The sequence below is a fragment of the Oncorhynchus gorbuscha genome, linkage group LG25 (genome assembly GCF_021184085.1).
Source record: "Oncorhynchus gorbuscha isolate QuinsamMale2020 ecotype Even-year linkage group LG25, OgorEven_v1.0, whole genome shotgun sequence".
NCBI lineage: Eukaryota > Metazoa > Chordata > Actinopteri > Salmoniformes > Salmonidae > Oncorhynchus > Oncorhynchus gorbuscha.
Genome location: NC_060197.1, coordinates 43,821,052 through 43,848,976, shown reverse-complemented (window position 1 = coordinate 43,848,976; position 27,925 = coordinate 43,821,052). Strand labels below are relative to the sequence as shown.

General features: G+C 44.2%; 1 protein-coding gene across 1 annotated transcript in view; it reads right to left on the bottom strand.

The window, feature by feature from the left end:
* Positions 1–26,970, bottom strand: part of LOC124013643 (NACHT and WD repeat domain-containing protein 2) — an 83,315-nt gene extending 56,345 nt beyond the window's left edge. Inside the window, exons 1-3 of the mRNA XM_046327999.1 lie at positions 26,858–26,970; positions 26,320–26,491; positions 8,726–8,814 (exon numbers count right to left, since the gene is read on the bottom strand). Coding sequence (XP_046183955.1) covers positions 8,726–8,814; positions 26,320–26,470 — 240 coding nt within the window. The 5' untranslated portion in view covers positions 26,471–26,491; positions 26,858–26,970. The remainder of the gene's footprint in view (positions 1–8,725; positions 8,815–26,319; positions 26,492–26,857) is intronic.
* Positions 26,971–27,925: the final 955 nt, after the last annotated feature.

Sequence of the window (27,925 nt, the reverse complement as noted above, 5' to 3'; positions counted from 1 at the left end):
TTTTATCAGTCCACCTTTAGCTGCAACGACTCCAACCAAACACTTCCTGTAGTTTTATCAGTCCACCTTTAGCTGCAACGACTCTAACCAAACACTTCCTGTAGTTTTATTAGTCTCTCACATCGCATGGAGGAATTTTGGACCACTCTTCCATGCAGAACTGCTTTAACTCAGCAACATTTGTGGGTTTTCAAGCATGAACTGTTCGTTTCGAGTCCAGCCACAACATCTCAATTGGGATCATTAGGTCTGGACTTTTACTAGGTCATTCCAAAACTTCAAATGTGTTGATTTTTAGCCATTTTGATGTAGACCTGATTGTGTGTTTAGGATCAATGTCTTGCTGCATGACTCAGCTGTGTTTCAGCATCAGCTCACAGACTGATGGCCTGACATTCTCCTGTAGAATTCTCTGATACAGAGCAGAATTCATGGTTCCTTCTATTAAGGCAAGTCGTCCAGCTCCTGAGGCAGCAAATACGTTCTAGACCGTCTGATTTGTCCCAGAAACCGATGTGGTTGGGCCAGATACATTGGCTTTGATACTCTGATTGGTTCGAGACGATCCAATCGCTGATAACGTTGTTTTGTACAACACCACAAAGGACTTCAACGACGACAGTCTCAGACTGAGGTATATAGCGAACAATAGCGAACAGTAGCGAACAGTAGCGAACATAGAGCAGAATTCAGTTTGAGTCGTCAGGCAAATGCATTTGACTACCAACAGCACACCCTATTGTAATGTTTTCCTGAGAAGAGGCCTCATTGATAGACACTTAGGTGTCTATCAATGAGGGCGGCAGCGTAGCCTAGTGGTTAGAGCGTTGGACTAGTAACCGGAAGGTTGCGAGTTCAATCCCCCGAGCTAAACAAGGTACAAATCTGTCGTTCTGCCCCTGAACAGGCAGTTAACCCACTGTTCCCAGGCCGTCATTGAAAATAAGAATATGTTCTTAACTGACTTGCCTGGTTAAATAAAGGTAAAATTTAAAAAATGACAACCCTAGTAGTTTAAACAAAAAAACACACCCAATGCTTCAGGACACTCAATGTTTAGTACTTTCAAAGGGGGGTGAGCTGTTGACTATCAAACCATACAGTCTCAGCAGGTCATTTGCATGAAGTCATGCTGGTAGCGCTTCGGGAACCGTTTCCGAGGTCACTCGGCCCCACAAAGCATCACCTCGGATATCAAAGGCAAAAGCTTGACAAATCATCCAAGAACAATCTCAGAAAAATCGGACCGCGTCTTTACTCCAGGGGCTCTCCTGGATTTGTTTAACAAACATCTTTTGATAAAAATCTCTCTGCGCAGTGCCACACCAGCCATTTGCAATGTAAATGATCCCAGATCAGTGAGAGCCATGGGGAAAATGGGGCTAATTCATTCAGGGTAGGGAGAAGCAACAAAGGCAAGAGAGGCACACACACACACACACACACACACACACACACACACACACACACACACACACACACACACACACACACACACACACACACACACACACACACACACACACACACACACACACACACACACACACACACACACACACACACACACACAGTCTTATCAAAGAGAGATATCCTGCAGCATTCACCATCCATCCTTATCTCTACTGCCCTTCTGTCTGCCTTAAAGAGACAGGGCCCCTGTGTTCAGCTCGCTCGTGGGACCCTTCAAGGCATGTTGCTGAGTTTGCGTCTGCTTTCATCATTGGGCCAGACAAGACAGTGATTTAAATAATATTAAACCTCTTTTCGATCAATATTGAAAGCCTGGGTTGAGGGGATAGCCCTCAGTTTTGCCAGCAATTGCTAATAACCCATCAGCAACCACCTGACCAGATGTGATAAAGTGACAATCTGAGGGCTGCACCCGACCCTAACCTGCTAATGTAGAACAAGCGCTGTAGGCTACAGTCAGAGATTGCGTAACGATATTTTGACAGGGAGTGAATGTTTTTGTTGTTGTTGTTGTTGTTGTTGTTGTTGTTGTTGTTGTTGTTGTTGTTGTTGTTGTTGTTGTTTTTGTTGTTGTTGCCTAATTTGGATATTTCTGCTTATTATTTCCGACATTCCGGTAGGCTATTTGATGGTCAACTTGTCTATAATTAGGGATTGATCGAAATTTACAAAATGGATACGTGGAGGCTGAGATACAACCTCCTATAGCTCATCGATTAGAGGCTGATATAGAACCTCCTGTAGCTCATCTATCAGAGGCTGAGATACAACCTCCTATAGCTCATCGATTAGAGGCTGATATAGAACCTCCTGTAGCCCATCTATCAGAGGCTGAGATACAACCTCCTATAGCTCATCTATCAGAGGCTGAGATACAACCTCCTATAGCTCATCTATCAGAGGCTGAGATACAACCTCCTATAGCTCATCGATTAGAGGCTGATATAGAACCTCCTGTAGCCCATCTATCAGAGGCTGAGATACAACCTCCTATAGCTCATCGATTAGAGGCTGATATAGAACCTCCTGTAGCTCATCTATCAGAGGCTGAGAAACAACCTCCTATAGCTCATCGATTAGAGGCTGATATAGAACCTCCTGTAGCCCATCTATCAGAGGCTGAGATACAACCTTAAACAGAATATGTTTAAACCCAGACAGCTTTTAGGGAAACTCTGTCTGGGGTGGAAAGGTAGGTCCTACTCTGTCTGGGGTGGAAAGGTAGGCCTACTCTGTCTGGGGTGGAAAGGTTGGCCCTACTCTGTCTGGGGTGGAAAGGTAGGTCCTACTCTGTCTGGGGTGGAAAGGTAGGGCCTACTCTGTCTGGGGTGGAAAGATTGGCCCTACTCTGTCTGGGGTGGAAAGGTAGGCCCTACTCTGTCTGGGGTGGAAAGATTGGCCCTACTCTGGGGTGGAAAGGTAGGTCCTACTCTGTCTGGGGTGAAAAGGTAGGCCTACTCTGTCTGGGGTGGAAAGGTAGGTCCTACTCTGTCTGGGGTGGAAAGGTAGGGGGTGGAAAGGTAGGCCCTACTCTGTCTGGGGTGGAAAGGTAGGGCCTACTCTGTCTGGGGTGGAAAGGTAGGGCCTACTCTGTCTGGGGTGGAAAGGTAGGGCCTACTCTGTCTGGGGTGGAAAGGTAGGGCCTACTCGGTCTGGGGTGGAAAGATAGGTCTACTCTGTCTGGGGTGGAAAGGTAGGGCCTACTCTGTCTGGGGTGGAAAGATAAGACTACTCTTTCTGGGGTGGAAAGGTAGGGCCTACCCTGTCTGAGGTGGAAAGGTAGGGCCTACTCTGTCTGAGGTGGAAAGGTAGGGCCTACTCTGTCTGAGGTGGAAAGGTAGGGCCTACTCTGTCTGAGGTGGAAAGGTAGGTCTACTCTGTCTGAGGTGGAAAGATAAGACTATTCTGTCTGGGGTGGAAAGGTAGGCCTACTCTGTCTGGGGTGGAAAGGTAGGGCCTACTCTGTCTGGGGTGGAAAGGTAGGGCCTACTCTGTCTGGGGTGGAAAGGTAGGGCCTACTCTTTGTCTGGGGTGGAAAGATAAGACTATTCTGTCTGGGGGTAGGCCTACTCTGTCTGGGGTGGAAAGATAGGGCCTACTCTGTCTGGGGTGGAAAGGTAGGGCCTACTCTTTCTGGGGTGGAAAGATAGGGCCTACCTGTCTGAGGTGGAAAGAAACTCTGTCTGGGGTGGAAAGATAGGCCTAGGCCTACTCTGTCTGGGGTGGAAAGGTGGAGGGCCTACTCTGTCTGGGGTGGAAAGGTAGGGCCTACTCTGTCTGGGGTGGAAATAAGGTAGGTGGAAAGGTAGGGTCTACTCTGTCTGAGGTGGAAAGATAAGACTATTCTGTCTGGGGTGGAAAGGTAGGCCTACTCTGTCTGGGGTGGAAAGATAGGGCCTACTCTGTCTGGGGTGGAAAGATAGGGCCTAGGGGGTGGAAAGATAGGGCCTACTCTGTCTGGGGTGGAAAGATAGGGCCTACTCTGTCTGGGGTGGAAAGATAGGGCCTACTCTGTCTGGGGTGGAAAGATAGGTCCTACTCTGTCTGGGGTGGAAAGATAGGGGGGTGGAAAGATAGGGCCTACTCTGTCTGGGGTGGAAAGATAGGGCCTACTCTGTCTGGGGTGGAAAGGCCTACTCTGTCTGGGGTGGAAAGGTAGGTCCTACTCTGTCTGGGGTGGAAAGATAGGGCCTACTCTGTCTGGGGTGGAAAGATAGGGCCTACTCTGTCTGGGGTGGAAAGGTGGAAAGGTGGAAAGGTAGGTCCTACTCTGTCTGGGGTGGAAAAAGATAGGGCCTACTCTGTCTGGGGTGGAAAGATAGGGCCTACTCTGTCTGGGGTGGAAAGATAGGGCCTACTCTGTCTGGGGTGGAAAGGTAGGGCCTACTCTGTCTGGGGTGGAAAGGTAGGGCCTACTCTGTCTGGGGTGGAAAGATAGGGCCTACTCTGTCTGGGGTGGAAAGATAGGGCCTACTCTGTCTGGGGTGGAAAGATAGGGCCTACTCTGTCTGGGGTGGAAAGATAGGGCCTACTCTGTCTGGGGTGGAAAGGTAGGGCCTACTCTGTCTGGGGTGGAAAGGTAGGGCCTACTCTGTCTGAGGTGGAAAGATAGGTCCTACTCTGTCTGGGGTGGAAAGATAGGGCCTACTCTGTCTGGGGTGGAAAGGTAGGGCCTACTGTCTGGGGTGGAAAGGTAGGGCCTACTCTGTCTGGGGTGGAAAGATAGGGCCTACTCTGTCTGGGGTGGAAAGGTAGGGCCTACTCTGTCTGGGGTGGAAAGATAGGGCCTACTCTGTCTGTCTGGGGTGGAAAGATAGGGCCTACTCTGTCTGGGGTGGAAAGATAGGGCCTACTCTGTCTGGGGTGGAAAGATAGGGCCTACTCTGTCTGGGGTGGAAAGATAGGGCCTACTCTGTCTGGGGTGGAAAGATAGGGCCTACTCTGTCTGGGGTGGAAAGATAGGGCCTACTCTGTCTGGGGTGGAAAGATAGGCCTACTCTGTCTGGGGTGGAAAGATAGGGCCTGTCTGGGGTGGAAAGATAGGGCCTACTCTGTCTGGGGTGGAAAGATAGGGCCTACTCTGTCTGGGGTGGAAAGATAGGGCCTACTCTGTCTGGGGTGGAAAGATAGGGCCTACTCTGTCTGGGGTGGAAAGATAGGGCCTACTCTGTCTGGGGTGGAAAGATAGGGCCTACTCTGTCTGGGGTGGAAAGATAGGGCCTACTCTGTCTGGGGTGGAAAGATAGGCCTACTCTGTCTGGGGTGGAAAGATAGGGGTCTGGGGTGGAAAGATAGGGCCTACTCTGTCTGGGGTGGAAAGATAGGCCCTACTCTGTCTGGGGTGGAAAGATAGGCCTACTCTGTCTGGGGTGGAAAGATAGGCCCTACTCTGTCTGGGGTGGAAAGATAGGCCCTACTCTGTCTGGGGTGGAAAGATAGGCCCTACTCTGTCTGGGGTGGAAAGATAGGGCCTACTCTGTCTGGGGTGGAAAGATAGGCCCTACTCTGTCTGGGGTGGAAAGATAGGGCCTACTCTGTCTGGGGTGGAAAGATAGGGCCTACTCTGTCTGGGGTGGAAAGATAGGGCCTACTCTGTCTGGGGTGGAAAGATAGGGCCTACTCTGTCTGGGGTGGAAAGATAGGCCCTACTCTGTCTGGGGTGGAAAGATAGGGCCTACTCTGTCTGGGGTGGAAAGATAGGGCCTACTCTGTCTGAGGTGGAAAGGTAGGGCTAACTTTTGAAAGTACCATGCTCAGATTCCTAATGACATGTCAGATTGAATTATGTGCAAACAGTGACATTTTTGTTGAAAACAAGACACACTGATTTGGCATTAAAACAATAGGATAAGACGAGCACATAGACTTGTCTCTCTGTCCGTTCTTAGCCTGTAATTCCAGTCATTTGTGTGCTATTAAAAAAGATTCTGCTAATATGTAAAATTATGTAAAATTGCAAGAAATGTTTATAAAAGGCTATTTCTTTTCGGACCTGCTTTGATTATAAAGGAGATCTTTCCACCTCTATTCTTGTCCACGGTGGTCTGCTGACCCACGACCTTCTGGCCTCCACCACTTGTGCGCTTTCAACATTCCTGCGTTGCCATGTAAATGCTTACAGGACAAAGACCCGTTTTCTAAAACTGCATGTCTAAGGCTCCGGTCTGTCCATGAAGTGACAGTTTTATTGTGGGTATATAGGGAGGGTCAAACATTTTAAACGTTCAGGGAGGATTTAGGTAAAATATATTGTGCTGAAATGAGGGACTTCCATTTTCATTTCAGAGAGGTCCAATTTCCTCCATGCAACCCTTATTATAAATAATGTTAACTCCCTTAGGTACAAGCAACTTCTCTTCTGTCAATACGTTGCCCTAGAAGAATAAATCATTCCTTGCTCACCAGAATAATGTCATAAATGATAGAATGAATACTTCAATGTAGTTTATGCCGGTAAACTTTTCTCTGTCATCTCTGCTTCTCTCTGTCATCTCTGCTTCTCTCTGTCATCTCTGCTTCTCTCTGTCATCTCTGCTTCTTTCTGTCATCTCTGCTTCTTTCTGTCATCTCTGCTTATTTCTGTCATCTCTGCTTCTCTCTGTCATCTCTGCTTTTTTCTGTCATCTCTGCTTCTCTCTGTCATCTCTGCTTCTTTCTGTCATCTCTGCTTATCTCTGTCATCTCTGCTTATCTCTGTCATCTCTGCTTATTTCTGTCATCTCTGCTTCTCTCTGTCATCTCTGCTTCTCTCTGTCATCTCTGCTTCTTTCTGTCATCTCTGCTTCTCTCTGTCATCTCTGCTTATCTCTGTCATCTCTGCTTATTTCTGTCATCTCTGCTTCTTTCTGTCATCTCTGCTTCTCTCTGTCATCTCTGCTTATTTCTGTCATCTCTGCTTATTTCTGTCATCTCTGCTTCTTTCTGTCATCTCTGCTTCTCTCTGTCATCTCTGCTTATTTCTGTCATCTCTGCTTCTTTCTGTCATCTCTGCTTCTCTCTGTCATCTCTGCTTATTTCTGTCATCTCTGCTTATTTCTGTCATCTCTGCTTATCTCTGTCATCTCTGCTTATTTCTTATTCAATGTAGTTTATACCAGTAAAGTTTTTTCTGTCATCTCTGCTTCTCTCTGTCATCTCTGCTTCTTTCTGTCATCTCTGCTTCTCTCTGTCATCTCTGCTTCTTTCTGTCATCTCTGCTTATCTCTGTCATCTCTGCTTATCTCTGTCATCTCTGCTTATCTCTGTCATCTCTGCTTCTTTCTGTCATCTCTGCTTCTTTCTGTCATCTCTGCTTCTTTCTGTCATCTCTGCTTCTTTCTGTCATCTCTGCTTCTCTCTGTCATCTCTGCTTCTCTCTGTCATCTCTGCTTCTCTCTGTCATCTCTGCTTATTTCTGTCATCCCTGCTTATTTCTGTCATCTCTGCTTCTTTCTGTCATCTCTGCTTCTCTCTGTCATCTCTGCTTCTCTCTGTCATCTCTGCTTATTTCTGTCATCTCTGCTTATTTCTGTCATCTCTGCTTCTCTCTGTCATCTCTGCTTATTTCTGTCATCTCTGCTTATTTCTGTCATCTCTGCTTATTTCTGTCATCTCTGCTTATTTCTGTCATCTCTGCTTCTTTCTGTCATCTCTGCTTCTCTCTGTCATCTCTGCTTATTTCTGTCATCTCTGCTTATCTCTGTCATCTCTGCTTATTTCTTATTCAATGTAGTTTATACCAGTAAAGTTTTTTCTGTCATCTCTGCTTTTTTCTGTCATCTCTGCTTATTTCTGTCATCTCTGCTTCTTTCTTGGAGCAATTATTATTATTTTTACAATTTTCTGTGCTAAATGTTAGTTTAGTTTGACCAGTAAGCAAATAGAAACTGTGAAAACGACCCACATGTTTCTGATAAGACTTCAGTTCGGCCCAGATGCATATTTTACGTGGTTGAAATACTACAGTGATACTACAGAAATACTACATGTACATGATGTACATACAAAATGTACATTTCATGTATAATTTTACTGCAAGAAATGCTTAATTCCGCAGGAGTTAATAAGGACTATGTGAGAGGTTGTAGACCTTCAGTCAGTGTCCAGATTTCAGTTTCCATTTTAACCCATCTGAACAGTAGGCTACAGTTCCCTTAAGGTGCCGTAGGCCTATTTGAAGTCCCCCATCTTGATTGTTAAATTCGTTTAGCGCCTCACAATCATCACACATAAAAATAGGCACCGCCATCATCCTCTTTTACCCCTTAAAATCCTTCCCAAACATTACTGTTCTGACCCTCCCTTCTCTTTATTTTCAAATCTCCATTCCACTGCCTTCCTCCTATTGGATTAAACTCTAACATTGCATCAGTGGATCAATGTTAACTTTTTCTGCGAGTTCCCAAAAGCATTTTTGCAATTGGCTGTTAGGTCTGCGTAAAGGTAGGCCCTAAAGCTTAATGGCAGATAGCCTAAAAATAATCAAAGAAAAACCTCAACGTAGCCTATAGATATAAATTGCACAAGACTGATACGTTCATGATTTTTATTTTAATGTATTGTTTTTTTCTTTCTTCAACTCGAACCGCAACCAACCCCCCCCTTTCATCCACACAATATTTCATGACCCTAAATCCACCGCTCTGTGGATATATCCACAGGGGGGGTTGAAGGTTATGAGTTAACCTGAGCATCACTTGGGTATTGTTTATAAAACATCTTTCTTACACTGCAAGACAAGACGAAGAGGAGAAAGGCACCATTTTTATGTTACCTGGAACTCAATCCCATAATTCTCTCTGCAGAAGTCCCGTAGTTTGGGGTAGACATGCTCTTTCAGTGCGTTCCTCTCCGCTTCTGTGTCTGAAAACAAGACGACAGCAAGAACACATTGATTAGTATGATTTACATTTTACCTTTATTTAACTAGGCAAGTCAGTTAAGAAGAAATTCTTATTTACAATGACAGGCTTGGAACAGTGGGTTAACTGCCTGTTCAGGAGCAGAACAACAGATTTGTACCTTGTCAGGTCGGGGGTTTTGAACTTGCAACCTTCCAGTTACTAGTCCAACACTCTTTCCACTAGGCTAACAGTATCAGGGATAACACATTGATAAGTATGAATGAAGTGCTTTCTCACTGTATGATACATACATTCAGTACATACTGGTCGCAACATTGACCCGGGAAATCACGAATATACACTGAGTGTACAAAACATTAAGAACACCTGCTCTTTCCATAACATAGACTGACCAGGTGAATGCTATGATCCCTTATTGATGTCACTTGTTAAATCCTCTTCAATCAGTGTAGATGAAGGGGAGGAGTCAGGTTAAAGATGAAGGGGAGGAGACAGGTTAAAGATGAAGGGGAGGAGTCAGGTTAAAAATGAAAGGGAGGAGACAGGTTAAAGATGAAGGTGTGGAGACAGGTTAAAGATAAAGGGTGGAGACAGGTTAAAGATGAAGGGGAGGAGACGGGTTAAAGATGAAGGGAAGGAGACGGGTTAAAGATGAAGGGGAGGAGTCAGGTTAAAGATGAAGGGGAGGAGCCAGGTTAAAGATGAAGGGGCGGAGCCGGGTTAAAGATGAAGGGGAGGAGCCAGGTTAAAGATGAAGGGGAGGAGACGGGTTAAAGATGAAGGGGAGGAGCCAGGTTAAAGATGAAGGGGAGGAGACGGGCTAAAGATGAAGGGGAGGAGCCAGGTTAAAGATGAAGGGGAGGAGACGGGTTACAGATGAAGGGGAGGAGCCAGGTTAAAGATGAAGGGGAGGAGCCGGGTTAAAGATGAAGGGGAGGAGTCAGGTTAACGATGAAGGGGAGGAGACGGGTTAAAGATGAAGGGGAGGAGACGGGTTAAAGATGAAGGGGAGGAGACGGGTTAAAGATGAAGGGGAGGAGACAGGTTAAAGATGAAGGGGGGGAGACGGGTTAAAGATGAAGGGGAGGAGTCAGGTTAAAGAAGGATTTTGAAGCTTTGAGACAATTGAGACATGCATTGTGTATGTGTACCATTCAGAGGGTGAATGTGGAGGACAAAATAAATAAGTGCCTTTGAACGGGGTTTGGTAGTAGGTGCCAGGCGCACCCGGCTTTTTGTCAAGAACTGCAACGCTGCTGGGCTTTTCACACTGTGTATCAAGTTTCCCCCGTGTGTATGAAGAATGGTCTACCACATCCAGCCAAATGGACACAACTGTGGGAAGCATGGGAGACAGCATCCCTGTGGAACGCTTTAAACACCTTGTAGATTCCACACCCCGACGAATTGAGGCTGTTCTGAGAGCAACTGAAGGTGTTCCTAATGTTTTGTACACTCAGTGTAATACCCGTTACATTAAAAGGCTATATCCTTCACTCGGAAAGATGACATCATCATAGCGTGCCAACTTCCCACTTTACAGACCTCAACATCAACAGTAGCTAAATCTGCCAAGAGTGCCATCATTGGCTCTTCGCAAATTATAGTTGTGAGTGTACAAATTGAGACAAAAGAGACAAAAAAATGTCTCATGGCGTCATCTTTCTGAATGAAAAAACACTGAGTGGAATAAACTGTATGTAGGGTATGTGGTATAGTTAGGGTGGGAAGGGTATCTTAGACTAGTGGCTCTATGGGTCATTGTTCTATTCCACTTTCATTCCTCATCTCTCCTTCTGTCTTTCTCTCCTTCCCACGGCCCACCCCTGGGTTACAATAATTGGATAGGACAGAGCCCGTCCAGTCTCTCTCTCTCTCGCTCTCTCTCTCTGTCTCTCTCTCTCTCTCTCTGTCTCTGTCTCTCTCTCTCTCTCTCTCTCTCTCTCTCTCTCTCTCTCTCTCTCTCTCTCTCTCTCTCTCTCTCTCTCTCTCTCTCTCTCTCTCTCTCTCTCTCTCTCTCTCTCTCTCTCTCTCTCTCTCTCTCTCCCTCTCCCTCTCTCTCTCTCTCCCGGAGGGGATAGGTCTGGATGGACAGCCGGTTAAAAACAGAATGTGCCCAGGAGAAGAACAGTCCCTGTGATGATGGAACACGTCAAACACAACTGTGTCACACTCAAATATGTCCCCTGCTCAAGACTGGTTCGTGCTACAAAACTAGGACACTATTTTTAGGGTTAGATCATTTTTTGGGGGGCTTTTGGATGACACAGGCTTCTTTTCTGTTATAAAATATGTGCATTTCTAAAAACGCAAGCTATTTACTAAACACTCTGTAATTTCCTAGCTGAACTAGAGTTACATTGCATTCAGAAAGAATACAAACCCCTTGATTTATTCAACATTTAGTTAAAGTTACAGCCTGAATTCAAAATGGATAACATTTATTTTTTCCTCTCCACCATCTACACCCCATAATGACAAAGTTATTATGTTTTAAACATGTTTTTAGGAATGTTTGCAAATGTATTGAAAATGAAATACAGAAATATCTCATTTGTCACACCCTGATCTGCCTTTTCTATTCTCTTTTACTAGTCTTCCCGGTTTTGACCCTTGCCTGTTTTCTGGACTCTGTACCTGCCTGCCCTGACCTCGAGCCTGCCTGCCCTGACCTCGAGCCTGCCTGCCCTGACCTCGAGCCTGCCTGCCCTGACCTCGAGCCTGCCCTGACACCCCTGACTCAATACTTTGTAGAAGCACCTTTGGCGGTGATTACAGCTTTGAGTCATCTTGGGTATGTCTGTATCAGCTTTGAGACATCTTGGGTATGTCTCTATCAGCTTTGAGCCATCTTGGGTATGTCTGTATCAGCTTTGAGTCGTCTTGGGTATGTCTGGTTCAGCTTTGAGTCGTCTTGGGTATGTCTGTATCAGCTTTGAGTCAATTTGGGTATGTCTCTATCAGCTTTGAGTCGTCTTGGGTATGTCTGTCTTTGGGTATGTCTGTCAGCTTTGAGTCAGCTTTTTGAGTCGTCTTGGGTATGTCTGGATCAGCTTTGAGTCGTCTTGGGTATGTCTGGATCAGCTTTGAGTCATCTTGTCTGTATCATCAGCTTTGAGTCAATTTGGGTATGTCTCTATCAGCTTTGAGTCATCTTGGGTATGTCTGTATCAGCTTTGAGTCAATTTGGGTATGTCTCTATCTGTTTCAGCTTTGAGTATGTCTGTATCAGCTTTGAGTCGTCTTGGGTATGTCTGTATCAGCTTTGAGTATGTCTGTCTGTATCAGCTTTGAGTCAATCTTGGGTATGTCTGTATCAGCTTTGAGTCTTGGGTATGTCTGGATCAGCTTTGAGAGTCTGGATCAGCTTTGAGTCGTTTGGGTATGTCTGGATCAGCTTTGAGTCGTCTTGGGTATGTCTGGATCAGCTTTGAGTCGTCTTGGGTATGTCTGTATCAGCTTTGAGTCATCTTGGGTATGTCTGGATCAGCTTTGAGTCGTCTTGGGTATGTCTGCTTTGAGTCAGCTTTGGGTATGTCTGTATCAGCTTTGAGTATCTTGGGTATGTCTGTATCAGCTTTGAGTCATCTTGGGTATGTCTGTATCAGCTTTGAGTCAATTTGGGTATGTCTCTATCAGCTTTGAGTCGTCTTGGGTATGTCTGTATCAGCTTTGAGTCGTCTTGGGTATGTCTGGATCAGCTTTGAGTCATCTTGGGTATGTCTGGATCAGCTTTGAGTCGTCTTGGGTATGTCTGGATCAGCTTTGAGTCGTCTTGGGTATGTCTGGATCAGCTTTGAGTCGTCTTGGGTATGTCTGTATCAGCTTTGAGTCATGTCTGGATCAGCTTTGAGTCGTCTTGGGTATGTCTGGATCAGCTTTGAGTCGTCTTGGGTTTGATGTCTGTCAGCTTTGGATCTTGGGTATGTCTGGATCAGCTTTGAGTCGTCTTGGGTATGTCTGGATCAGCTTTGAGTCGTCTTGGGTATGTCTGGATCAGCTTTGAGTCATCTTGGGTATGTCTGGATCAGCTTTGAGTCGTCTTGGGTATGTCTGGATCAGCTTTGAGTCGTCTTGGGTATGTCTGGATCAGCTTTGAGTCGTCTTGGGTATGTCTGGATCAGCTTTGAGTCGTCTTGGGTATGTCTGGATCAGCTTTGAGTCATCTTGGGTATGTCTGGATCAGCTTTGAGTCATCTTGGGTATGTCTGGATCAGCTTTGAGTCATCTTGGGTATGTCTGGATCAGCTTTGAGTCATCTTGGGTATGTCTGGATCAGAGTCAGCTTTGGGTATGTCTGGATCTTTGAGTCATCTTGGGTATGTCTGGATCAGCTTTGAGTCGTCTTGGGTATGTCTGGATCAGCTTTGAGTCATCTTGGGTATGTCTGGATCAGCTTTGAGTCGTCTTGGGTATGTCTGGATCAGCTTTGAGTCATCTTGGGTATGTCTGGATCAGCTTTGAGTCGTCTTGGGTATGTCTGGATCAGCTTTGAGTCAGCTCTTGGGTATGTCTGGATCAGCTTTGAGTCATCTTGGGTATGTCTGGATCAGCTTTGAGTCGTCTTGGGTATGTCTGGATCAGCTTTGAGTCGTCTTGGGTATGTCTGGATCAGCTTTGAGTCATCTTGGGTATGTCTGGATCAGCTTTGAGTCATCTTGGGTATGTCTGGATCAGCTTTGAGTCATCTTGGGTATGTCTGGATCAGCTTTGAGTCATCTTGGGTATGTCTGGATCAGCTTTGAGTCATCTTGGGTATGTCTGGATCATCAGTCTTTGAGTCATCTTGGGTATGTCTGGATCAGCTTTGAGTCGTCTTGGGTATGTCTGTATCAGCTTTGAGTCGTCTTGGGTATGTCTGTATCAGCTTTGAGTCGTCTTGGGTATGTCTGGATCAGCTTTGAGTCATCTTGGGTATGTCTGGATCAGCTTTGCACATCTGGAGCGGTGGTGAACAGAAATCTTCAAGTCTTTCCATAGATTTTCAATGCGATTCAAGTCTTGGCTTTAGCGAGGCCACTCATAGACTTTCATTCAGGCGTAAAAGAGTGAACACAATGGCTCATCAGACCACAGAATCTTTTGCCTTATGCTCTCAGAGTCTTTCACGTGACTTTTTGCAAACTCCATGAGTGCTGTCATGTGCCTTTTTCTCAGGAGTGGATTCTGTCTGGCCACTTTCCCATAAAGCCCAGATTTGTGAAGTGCTGTATAGATTGTTGTCCTTCTGGTAGATTCTCCCATCTCAGCCAAGGAACTCTGAAGTGCTGTCACAGTGGACATTGCGTTCTTGGTCACCTACCTGACCAAGGTTATTCTTGCCCCGGTTGGCCAGCTCTAATCAGAGTCTGGGAACTTCCATATTTTTTGCATTTCCCAATTATGAAGACCACTGTGCTCTTGGAAACGTTCAACACTCTAGAAATTATTTTATACCCTTCCTCAGATACACTACATATACAAAAGTATGCGAACACCTCTTCAAATTAGTGGATTCGGCTATTTCAGCCACAAACGTTGCTCACAGGTGTATAAAATAGAGTACACAGGCATGCAATCTCCATAGACAAACATTGTCAGTAGAATGGCCTTACTGAAGAGTTCAGTGACTTTCAATGGTGCACCGTCAAAAGATGCCACCTTTCCAACAAGTCAGTTTATCAAATTTCTGCCCTGTTAGAGCTACCCCAGGTCAACTGTAAGTGCTGTCATTGTGAAGTGGAAACTTCTAGGAGAAACAACGGCTCAGCCGTGAAGTGGTAGACCACACAAGCTCACAGAATATGACCGCAGAGTGCTGAAGCACGTAAAAACACTCACTACCGAGTTCCAAACTGCCTTTGGACGCAGCGTCAACAAAGAACTGTTCGCCGGGAGCTTCATGAGATGGGTTTCAATGGAAACATTCGCTGGAGTGATGAATTACGCTTCACCATCCGACAGTCCGACGGACAAATCTGAGTTTAGTGGATGTCAGGAGAACGCTACCTGCCCCAGTGCATAGTGCCAACTGTAAAGTTTGGTGGATGAGAAATAATGATCTGGGGGCTGTTTTTCATGGTTTGGGCTAGGTCACTTAGATCCAGTGAAGGGAAATTGTAAACGCTACAGCATACAATGACATTCTAGATGATTCTGTACTTCCAACTTTGTGGCAACAGTTTGGGGAAGAGCCCTTTCCTATTTTATCATGACAATGCCCCCCGTGCACAAAGCGAGGTCCATACAGAAATGGTTTTGTCGAGATCGGTGTGGAAGAACTTGACTGGACTGCACAGATCCCCGACCTCAACCCCATCAAACACCTTTGGGATGAATTGGAACGCCAACATCACTGCTCGACCTCACTGCCCGACTAACGCTCTTGTGATTGAATTGAAGCAAGTCTCGGCAGCAATGTTCCCAACAGCTAGTGGAAAGACTTCCCAGAAGAGTGGAGGCTGTTGTAGCAGCAATGTTCCCAACATCTAGTGGAAAGACTTCCCAGAAGAGTGGAGGCTGTTGTAGCAGCAATAGGGGGGACCAACTCCATATTAGTGCTCATGATCTTTGGAATGAGATGTTGGACGAGTAGTAGTCCACATACGTTTGTTCATGTAGTGTATCATCACAGGACTATCTCGGAGATCGACAGACAATTCCTTGGCCAACATCATATATTTTCTGCTCTGACATGCAATGTCAGCTATGGGACCTTATTAAATAGACAGGTGGGTTTCTTTCTAAATCATGTCCCAAACAATTGAATTGGCCGCAGGTGGAGTCCAATCAAGCTGTGGTGACGTCTCAAGGATATAAAATAAAACATGTTTTTCACTTTGTCATTATGGGTTATTGTGTGCAGGTGGATTCAGGCTGTTACACAACAACAGGTGGAATAAGGCAAGGTGTGTGAAAGCACATGTTGCTGATAACAGTAAACCACTGCTCTTTTCCCCCCAGATATGATGAGGTATGGCATGTTGACGTAAGCATGGCACAGAGATGAGCGTGTGTGTAAAGTGTGTGTGACAGACATGGCAGAGCGCCTGTAGTCTTGGAAACGCATGCACACAGACAGACAGACAGACAGACAGACAGACAGACAGACAGACAGACAGACAGACAGACAGACAGACAGACAGACAGACAGACAGACAGACAGACAGACAGACAGACAGACAGACAGACAGACAGACATGCTGTAGACTCCTCATCCTCATCCACTCATACTCTGACTCTCCTCCTCATCCTCCTCCTCCTCCACCTCCTCTCCGACTCCTAGTCCTCCTTCTCCTCTCCTCCTCTCCCAGTCCTCCTTCTCCTCCTCCTCCTCCTCCTCCTCTTCCTCCTCTCTCCTCCATCTCTCCTCCTCCTCTCCTCTTCCTTCTCTCCTCCTCCTACTCTCCTCCTCCTCCTCTCCTCCTCCTCCTCCTCAACTTCCTCTCCTCTTCCTCCTCCTCTCCTCCATCTCTCCTCCTCATCTCCTCTTCCTTCTCTCCTCCTCCTCCTCTCCTTCTCCTCTCACTCTATCATAATTTCCCCAATCCTGTTCCTTCCATTCCATACACAATGTTCACTCTACTTAGTCCACTCCAGAGTCCACTGTCCACTCCAGAGCCCAATGTCCACTTCAGAGCCCAATGTCCACTCCAGAGCCCACCTCTACCTAATTCTTAGCATTCATATCAGCTACACACTACCCACATAGCAATCATCAAGCCCTACACACTACCCACATAGCAATCATCAAGCCCTACACACTACCCACATAGCAATCATCAAGCCCTACACACTACCCACATAGCAATCATCAAGCCCTACACACTACCCACATAGCAATCATCAAGCCCTACACACTACTCACACTATAAACTCAGTTTAAATGTATTTGGCTATGGTGTTTGTAATCTTCCGACTTCAACTGTATATACTATATTCTATTCTACTGTATTTTAGTCAATGCCACTCAGACGTTGCTCATCCTAATATTGATATGTTTCTTAATTTCATTATTGTACTTTTAGATTGTGTGTGTATTGTTGTGAATTGTTAGGGTGTCAGAGGAAGGCCCTAAAACTTGTCAAAGATCCCAGAAACCCCAGTCATAGACTGTTCTCTCTACTACCGCATGGTAAACGGTACCAAAGACTAGGACAAAAAAGGCTCAACAGTTTTTACCCTCAAGCCATAAGACTCCTGAACATGTAATCAAATGTCTACACGGACTATTTACATTGTGTCTAATTCTCTCTTTCTTTCTCTCTCTCGGAGGACCTGAGCCCTAGGACCGTGCCCCAGGACTACCTGACATGATGACTCCTTGCTGTCCCCAGTCCACCTGACTGTGCTGCTGCTCCAGTTTCAACTGTTCTGCCTTATTATTATTCGACCATGCTGGTCATTTATGAACATTTGAACATCTTGGTCATGTTCTGTTATAATCTCTACCCGGCACAGCCAGAAGAGGACTGGCCACCCCACATAGCCCGGTTCCTCTCTAGGTTTCTTCCTAGGTTTTGGCCTTTCTAGGGAGTTTTTCCTAGCCACCGTGCTTTTACACCTGCATTGTTTGCTGTTTGGGGTTTTAGGCTGGGTTTCTGTACAGCACTTTGAGATATCAGCTGATGTACGAAGGGCTATATAAATACATTTGATTTGATTTGATTTGTTAAACAGCCATCACTAACATTGAATGGTTGCTGCCACTTTAGTAATTAAAAATTGGACGTAATAAATGTATCACTAGCCATTTTAAACAATGCCACTTTATATCATGTTTACATACCCTACATTACTCATCTCATATGTATATACTGTACTCTATACCATCTACTGTATCTTGCCTATGCCGTTCGGCCATCGCTCATCCATAAATTGTTACATTCATAATCTTATTCATTCCTTTACACTTGTGTGTATAAGGTAGTTGTTGTGAAATTGTTAGATTACTTGATAGATATTACTGCATTTCGCTACACTCGCATTTCGCTACACTCGCATTAACATCTGCTAACCATTTGTATAAGCGCCACCGGTGACATAGTCAGTTCCCTCAATCCCTCCACAATTCTCTCTTTTTCTCCCCTCTCTCTCTCTCTCTCTCTTTATTTCTTTCTTTCTTTCTTTCCCAGCAGATTGGATCCTGAAATGACCCCGGGGCCATAACCTTCTCTAAGGATTTATAGATTTCACAGTTAAAGCTCTAACAGGATGATAGCCAGATCTGAGAGGGTTTTCCAGACCAGATACACGGAGGGGGGAGAAGGGATGAAGAGAGAGAGAGAGAGAGAGAGAGAGAGAGAGAGAGAGAGAGAGAGAGAGAGAGAGAGAGAGAGAGAGATTTTCTAGACTAGTAATATTCTAAGTGAAGGAGAGAATAGCTATATGGAAAGGAGAGTCTGAGACCTTGAATAATATTAGTAGTCCTACTAAAGGCTACTAGCTGCTAATAAAGCCAACTAAAGGCTACTAGCTTCTAATAAAGCCAACTAAAGGCTACTAACGGCTAATAAAGGCTAATAAAGCCTACTAAAGTCTAATAAAGCTCACTAAAGGCTACTAACTGCTAATAAAGCCGACTAAAGGCTATTAACGGCTAATAAAGCCCACTAAAGGCTACTAGCTTCTAATTAAGTCAACTAAAGGCTACTAACGGCTAATAAAGGCTAATAAAGCCTACTAAAGTCTAATAAAGCCCACTAAAGGCTACTAACTGCTAATAAAGCCGACTAAAGGCTATTAACGGAAAACAAAGCCTACTAAAGGCTACTAACGGCTACTAAAGCCTACTAAAGCCTATTAAAGGCTACTAAAGGCTACTAAAGCCTAATAAAGCCTACTAAAGGCTACAAAAGACTACTAAAGGCTACTGAAGGCTACTAAATGCCACTAAAGGCTGATAAAGGCTGATAAAGGCTACTAAAGGCTACTAAAGGCTAATAACGTGTACTAAAGGCTGATAAATGCTACTAAAGGCTAATAAAGCCTAGTAAAGGCTCCTAACGGCTAATACAGGGCACTAACGGCTAATAAAGCCTACTAAAGGCCACCAAAGGCTAATAAAGGCTAATAAAGACTACTAAAGGCTAATAAAGGCTAATAAAGCCTACTAAAGGCTACTAAAGGCTACTAAAGGCCACTAAAGGCTACTAAAGGCTAATAAAGACTACTAAAGGCTAATAAAGACTACTAAAGGCTACTAAAGCCTACTGAAGGCTACTAAAGGCCACTAAAGGCTGATAAAGGCTACTAAAGACTACAAAAGGCTAATAAAGCATACTAACGGCTGATAAAGGCTACTAAAGGCTATTAAAGGCTTATAAAGCACATCAAAAATTAAATGATAATAATAATTCCAGGGTAAAATTGAACATCTCATTGGATGATATGCGGTAGGAGGAATAGATCATTTTACGCATCAAACCCCTTCAGGCTTAATTAAGGGCGAGAATATTTTGTGGTTGTCAAACAGCAGTCAAGCATCGATCATCATGTCTCCAGAATCAGAACCTTGCTATTTATTGGAATGGTGCTTTAAGATCACTTTGACCTTTCACCTCCCCTGTGAAGTTCATCATAACTTATTTCATCTGCAGCCTAATAAACTGCACGCTTTCCCAAGTTAGTGGGAGGACCACACACCATATCATCGCGTGACTCCATGTTTACTTCGACCTGATGGTAATTATATCAATATTTGTGCATAAAGGCATTTACACCGCCATGTCTCACATAATACATTTTACCGACACAAAAAGATCTTACCAGGTCGAACCAGGTTTCACAGCTGTCGTGATTTTTTTCATAAGGTATTGTTTCATTGAATGGAATGAATGAATGGACCAAGGTGCAGCGTGGTAGGCGTACGTTTTTATTTTATTAAAAATGACACCAAAAAACACCAAAATATAAACGAACGTAATGTTCCGCAGGGCTAGACAGCAACTGTGCAAAAACAAGATCCCACAACAGAAAGTGGGAAAAATGGCTGCCTAAATATGATCCCCAATCAGAGACAACGATAGACAGCTGCCTCTGATTGGGAACCATACTTGGCCAAATAACAAAGAAATAGACAATATAGAATAACCAGCCCAAATCACACCCTGACCTAACCAAATAGAGAAATAAAACGTCTCTAAGGTCAGGGCGTGACAGGTATGAACTATACTGGAACAACATTTCTTATTTGGCTTTCAGCAAAATCATCTCAGCTTCAATGTTTTATTGTGCCCATAACCTACATTCAAAGAGTCCTTAAAAGGGCAATCTGGGATTTGTACATCCCTTTTTGGACTTTTAAATGAACCATTGATTCTTAAAGAATTCCTGAATTACATATTGTCCCTTTAATAAGTAGCAGCAGTAACACTGTTACAGTGGCTTCTTAAATGCAGAATCATCAACAGGGGACTGAGAGGACAGTCTATGGTCTTTGACTACACTAGTCTGGGCAGTGACACGACTGTACATCATAGGCTATAGGTCACTACCAGACAGAGAACACATCAATCTGAAACACTGAATCACATTTGTAAGTCGCTCTGGATAAGAGCGTCTGCTAAATGACTTAAATGTAAATGTAATGTAAATCTGGGGAAGAGGGCCCAGTGGGCCAGACACATCTACAGACACAGTACAACTGTTATGATACTGTAGTTATCTCTGGAAAAGCATAAGTAGACCATACTTAAGGTCATCTCTTCCTTAGTGCGCACTATATCTGAAGTGAATTCCATTCCCCTAGTGTGCCTTATACTCCTAGTTCACTTTCCCTATAGGTTCTAGATCACTCTCCCTATAGGTTCTAGATCACTCTCCCTATAGGTTCTAGAGCACTCTCACTATAGGTTCTAGAGCACTCTCACTATAGGTTCTAGATCACTCTCACTATAGGTTCTAGATCACTCTCCCTATAGGTTCTAGATCACTCTCCCTATAGGTTCTAGAGCACTCTCACTATAGGTTCTAGAGCACTCTCACTATAGGTTCTAGATCACTCTCACTATAGGTTCTAGATCACTTTCCCTATAGTTTCTAGATCACTCTCCCTATAGGTTCTAGATCACTCTCCCTATAGGTTATAGATCACTCTCAGTATAGGTTCTAGATCACTCTCTCTATAGGTTCTAGATCACTCTCCCTATAGGTTCTAGATCACTCTCCCTATAGGTTCTAGGTCACTCTCTCTACATGTTCTAGATCACTCTCTCTATAGGTTCTAGATCATTCTCCCTATAGGTTCTAGATCACTCTCCCTATAGGTTCTAGATTACTTTCCCTATAGGTTCTAGATCACTCTCCCTATAGGTTATAGAGCACTCTCCCTATAGGTTCTAGATCATTCTCAGTATAGGTTCTAGATCACTCTCCCTATAGTTTCTAGATCACTCTCCCTATAGGTTCTAGATCACTCTCCCTATAGTTTCTAGATCACTCTCCCTATAGGTTCTAGAGCACACTCCCTATAGGTTCTAGATCATCTCAGTATAGGTTCTAGATCACTCTCCCTATAGTTTCTAGATCACTCTCCCTATAGGTTCTAGATCACTCTCCCTATAGGTTCTAGATCACTCTCCCTATAGGTTCTAGATCACTTTCCCTATATGTTCTAGATCACTTTCCCTATAGGTTCTAGAGCACTCTCCCTATAGGTTCTAGATCATCTCAGTATAGGTTCTAGATCACTCTCCCTATAAGTTCTAGATTACTCTCCTTAATAACATATTATTATTCCTTCTTTGCCAAAACGACTTTAACTTAATGTAGTGCAGAAATGTCGCCCACTAGTGGAACAGCACTCCACCAACAGTGCAAGGTGTGTTACTTCTAGAAAAACACTATCCAGTCCATAGAGTTGCTGATCACTTGGTGCTGATCACAGACAGTGAAGATGTGAATTCTCTCTCTCTCTCTCGCTCTATTCAGTTCAAAGGGGCATTATTGGCATGAGAAACATGTAATTACATTGCCAAAATAAACAATAAATAAAAGTGAAAAGACGCAAAACAACATCAACATAAAACGATAGAGAAATGAACAATAAACATTGCACTCAAAAAGGTTTCAAAAAGATGAAGACATATCAAGGTGTTATATTACCATCTATGTACAGTGTTTTAGCATGAATAGTAGGTGAAGACAAATAGAAATTGGCAGTAGTTACAATGTTGTTTGTGCTCCACTGGAGACCCCTTCAACATGGCAACGGGCCACACATCTTGCTGCTGTGATTGAACACTGCATATTTGCCTGACAGATACAGGAGTTTATCCATGTTCAATTTGTTTTCAAATTATTTGTGAATCTGGGTGATCCGTGGGAAATATGTATCTCTAATGTGATCATACATTTGGCAGAAAGTTAGGAAGTGCAGCTCAGTTTTCACCTAATTTTGTGGGGCTTCTCTCGAGAGCCAGGTGTGCCTATGGCGGCTTCTCGCAATAGCAAGACTATGTTTGGGGCCAAGTAACATTCCAATTTGCTCTGTTTTTTGGGTTGATTCTTTCCACTGCCTCTCTCTCTCTCTCTGTGTCTCTCTCTCTCTCTGTGTGTCTCTCTCTCTCTCTCTCTCTCTCTCTCTCTCTCTCTCTCTCTCTCTCTCTCTCTCTCTCTCTCTCTCTCTCTCTCTCTCTCTCTCTCTCTCTCTCTCTCTGTGTCTCTCTCTGTCTCTCTCTCTCTCTCTCTCTCTGTGTCTCTCTCTCTCTCTGTGTCTCTCTCTCTCTCTCTCTCTCTCTCTCTCTCTCTCTCTCTCTCTCTCTCTCTCTCTCTCTCTGTCTCTCTCTCTCTCTCTCTCTCTGTGTCTCTCTCTCTCTCACTGTGTCTCTCTCTCTCTCTCTCCCCACGCTCTCTCGCTCCCCCCCCCACAACAATGTATCTGTGTATTGGTGTAGAATCAATGTCTACCTCCCAGCACCAGTATCATGAATTCACAATACTAGTTCTGACCTGTTCTGTATGTCGTAATGTGAAGTCTTCTATGTGATAATGCCCCAGAAACCGAGGGGCGGAAAATCGTGCCAATATGTCCTCCAAACACCGGCTTCGAGGGCATTATCACTTTTATACAATGGGTTACCAACATATTCAGATAATGATTTACATATTTTAATTAAAAACATTATTTTGATTAATTTATTCATATTATTTCATCCTTCCACAAGATATAGTCCTGACACACAAATCTAGGGTTGCTACCCAAGCCAGCTGGTCGTTCATTTGATCAGTTCGGTTGTCAGAGATGCGACCCAGTTGTTCAGTCTTTCTGTTCTGTATCTACGGACGCGACCCAGTCGTTGGTTCTAAATGTTCCATTGCCATACTGGCTGGCAACGTTCTTATCCCTTGCTTGCTAGCTAGTCAACTACGGCTAACTTACAGTCACGTCAAACATTGCAGACAGAATAACAGCACTGTAGCTAAATTTGGATTGGTGTCTCTATACCAGGACGGTTGAGATAACGTGCCATAATGTGATTAGCATGACAGTTGTAAGTAACAGAAAACATTCCAGGACACAGACATGTCTTATATGGGCAGAAAACTTACATTCTTGTTAATCTAACTGCACTGCACAGTAGCTATTATAGTGAAATAATACCGTGCTATTGTTTGAGGAGAGTGCACAGTTATTTACATTTACATTTAAGTCATTTAGCAGACGCTCTTAGTTATGTTCTTGAAAATGTATCAATAAACCAATCGGGCACATTTGGGCAGACTTGATACAACACTTTGAACAGTAATGCAATGATTCACTGGATTGGTCTAAAAATGTGCACATACACTGCTGTCATCTAGTGGCCAAAATCTAAATTGCGACTAGACTCCTAAGTCATATAATGGTCTTTCTCTTGCATTTCAAAGAAAACACATGTTTTTCTTTGTATTATATTTTACTAGATCTAAAGTGTTATATTCTCCTACATTATTTTCACATTTCCACAAATTTCAAAGTGTTTCCATTCAAATGGTTTCAAGAATATGCATATCCTTGCTTTAGGTCCTGAGCTACAGGCAGTTAGATTTGGTTATGTCATTCTAGGTGAAAATGGAAAAGAATGGTACAATCCTAGCTGTTTTCCAGTGGTTTATTTAGTTGCATCCATAACAATGAGCTAATGAGTTGCAACTTCACCTGGCATAGAACATGTGCTCACTTGTCAGGACGCTGTTCTTCAGAGGAGCTAGCCAACAAAACAGCTAACACAATCACTTCATACTGAAGCTGGATAGATTGCAAACTAGCTGCACTTTCTTCCATTTTGACCTTTTTTTTCAATTGACATTTCTTTGTATAATGTATATCCATAACAATTATGCCTGCTGATTCGTTTATTCGACTGGCTGAGAAACACTGCCCTGTCTGTCTGTCTCCTCCCGACATGTTCATTACTATGGGACAGCTGGAGATCGAATTTAAATATTGAAACAATGTTGCAAATGTCAGAGAGACAGACAGAAAGGTTTATACAACTCACCTCTGTTGAAAACTAAATGTTAGTCTAAAAGAAATGTGAGATAATGTCTAGATGCTTTTTATAGTGGAGATCAAGTTTATAAATTGCCTGGCTGGGTTGATGAGACAGTGGATTGCTCAGTCAGATGGAACTGAATAAATAGGCATTTTAACGTCATAGATTTAGCCGGTAGTAACTTGTGGAATAGACACCGGCTGGAATGCGGTTTTAACCAATCAGCGTTCAGGATTAGACCCACCCTTTGTATAATGTATAGCAACCTTTAGTCAACAGTGTGTCAATGTCGTTCCTGAAATGGACGGTCAAATATTTCAAATGCATTTCAAATATTCCTATTGGACCTCTGATTCCTAAGCATCTTCAGAGTTACTGCAGGTGAAATGTAATGATTGGACCAGCAACAGGTGGCACATTTCTTCTACTGTGGTTGCCATTGAATATGGATAAAACCCGGGACAAAATCAGAGGAATTTTAGGTCATTTGATTACTCTGTTGACAGTTGTTGCATTTTGGCCCTATTTTTTTATGTCAATGAGTGTGTCGTCGTCCCTTTCTCCATCTCGCCCTTCATCTCACCCTCTCTGTTTGTGTCTAGGCTACTCTAGTTCTCTTGCTTTGTTTACTCCGTTTTTAGAAAGCCTATTTTTACTTCCCGACCCGAGGCCGTATTCAGCAGCTCTGCAAGTGCATGCTATCCCCCTTCCGACCCCACAGCCTTGCGCGTCATTGACGTTTTCCTCACAAACTGTTAGGAAAATCCCTACCTCACACCGTATTAAACATCGCTTGAGATTAACCAGAATCCCATATGATTAAAATCACTTTTCAAAACGAAGTGACGTATATTATAATTGGCCAATTCATCCATATAACCGTTGTTGACCGAACGGTAGAATAACTACACAACTACAAGCATAATCTCGGTCTATCCTCTCCAGTCGAGTGGGTTTGGCTCATTAATGTCTACGGCGCTGATGCGCGTCCTAATTGAATTGAACAATACAAATTAGTGACTGACTGTTGGACGCGGGAACACTCTGTGTCAGTCAGTGACAGCGCTGGTAGAGTATCGTGATATGTCACTCTCTTGTCCTGTCGTTTGTAAGGACCATTGCGACCATCATGATGGGGACACAGTAAATGACATACCTACATTGTTCAACGCTCCTTTTTTCTCAGGAACTGGAACGATCTGACATACATATTGGAAATGATATGAAATACATTTGCTCTTGAGCAGCGCGAATTCTAAATCAATTTTCACGTCTGTAATATCCCTTTCACGCTTTCATTTCAAGACCATTTTGTTGGTATATCTGACATGGGGCGTGGTTAGCCTAGTGGTTAGAGCGTTGGACTAGTAACCGGAAGGTTGCAAGTTCAAAACCCCAAACTGACAAGGTACAAATCTGTCATTCTGCCCCTGCACAGGCAGTTAACCCACTGTTCCTAGGCCGTCGTTCAAAATAAGAGTTTGTTCTTAACTGACTTGCCTGGATAAATAAATAAAAAACAACATTGCAAAATAAAAGCGGCCTAGAGACATGTATATAATTTGTGCATTTTCACAGACATGTTATTCCTGTAACCAAAGTACAGGTTTTGGGTCTGCGTGAATGGTTCACCGCTTTGTTGCAGGTCATTTAATTAACACTTCCATTGTTTAATACCTCCCTAATTTGGACTGCAAACAGGTTTAACAACAACCCCACCCATCTCAATTCACAAGTTACCCACTGATATGTATAAAATATGTATAAAAGACCTGCAAATAAGTAGTAACTAAGGGACTGTTGGAAAGGGGTCATATAAACATAGACTTATATATATATTTTTACAGGTAATATTCCATATCTTCTGTCGGAAATGGGTAAAAGTGCAATGACTTAGGTATCATTGTGCGCGTAACAGGTCACACATGCGCCAGGAACAAACTGTGACACGCAGCATCCCACTTTTCTGTAGATTAGGTCATCACTAAAACAGTTTATTCAGAGTCATCTGGACTCGCAGATTTGATCCCTGGCCAGTGGTGTCTTACCGTCAGGGTTGGCACAGATGAAGACCCGGACACTCCTGCCCGTGGGGACGTGGTGCGGCGGCAGGGCGAGTACGTTGCCACTGATGGCCGCCCTGCGGAGTGCCGATTCCCGGGGACAGGGCTGCCTGCTCCCCACTCTCGAGGGCCACATGGATGGCGACTTCCAGGGTAACTGCAAACAGGCACACACAGACAGGTCTTTAGTGGATTCTATTGGGGTGATCAATTGCCACACACACACAAACACACACGCACGCACGCACACACACACACACACAAATCAAGTTAGCATGGATCTGCCAAGTCCTAGAAGGCACCCTCGAAATAGACCCATATTATAAGCCCATGCTTTCTTTTGCATTCAGTCATAGGAATTTAGCATAACAAAACGAATTACTGTCACGTTGCATGCGTCATTTGAATACATTTCCTTGGCTATTATGGCTGAACATGTGAATCATCATGCTGTGAAACAAACAAACAAATGACAAGACAGAACAAGAAGCAAACAAAGGGCAAGCATCGGTCGAAATCCCACCCAGAGGAGATGCTTGAAGAGGGATAGAGAAGGGGAGAAACAGCGCTAAACTGTTCAGACCGGGGGACGATCTCAAGTCGCTGTTTTCCACAGAGTTGATGATGTCCTGAGATCTTTGTTTCACGGACAGAGACCGCAAAACAGACAACAAAACACCGGGAAAAGTTAGAAAGTCCCTAATGTCAAAATGTGAATCCTTTTTCGTATTTATCATGAAAATAAATACTCAAAATCACTGAACCACTGCGTTCAGTGGACTTGACTGTTATGGGGGAGGAGACTGCAGATACCACACTAAAACAAGAACACTTCTCAATGCTCACATCTTTCATTCGTTTCATTTCGAAAATATCCAACCGTGGATCCTTGAGAATCAACAGACACGGTAAAAACGCCCATTTAGAGTTCTCTTCACCGGGAGTCAGCCCCTGGAGACGGGAGAAACAGCAGCCGGTTGGCAAAGAGCGGCGCTCAGCATCTTGCTGCGGTTGTGAGGGAGCGCAGGTTGGAGAGAGCTCCAAATACCGTCTCCCCCCCCCCCCTCTCTCGCTCTCTCCCTCTGTCCCGGTTCCTTCAATGGAGATAGCCTAGCAGTGGTCCTCACTGCTCACTATCGGGTAGGGATAATGAAAATTGCTATGGACCGCGCGGTCAATGAGTGAGAGAGTCACGCGGGCGATTCGCTCGTTTCCTCTCTGTCAGTGAGGCGGGAGCCCTGCGCCACTCCACATCGCAGATATCTCTTATTGTGGATGGGGGAGCCAGGGGGAGCGAACGTCTCACGGGAGGAGGAGGGGTTTGGGTGGAATTCATTATTTTATCGATAAATGTACCTCTCTTCTGCAGCCCCTTGTTATTCGCGCTGGAAGTTTAAGTGCATTGGATTTCTACTAAACGTAATTGATTACGGTGCTGTTCTTGGAGAAATGCTGAACCGCTATGTATTCTTGAATTCCAGAGTTTGAGGAGAAAAAGCAATATAACCACACAAGCTGAATAGGCTAATTTATAGGTGTACATATTACCCACAACATAGGGCCTATTTATGAAACGAATCAAATGTAGGCT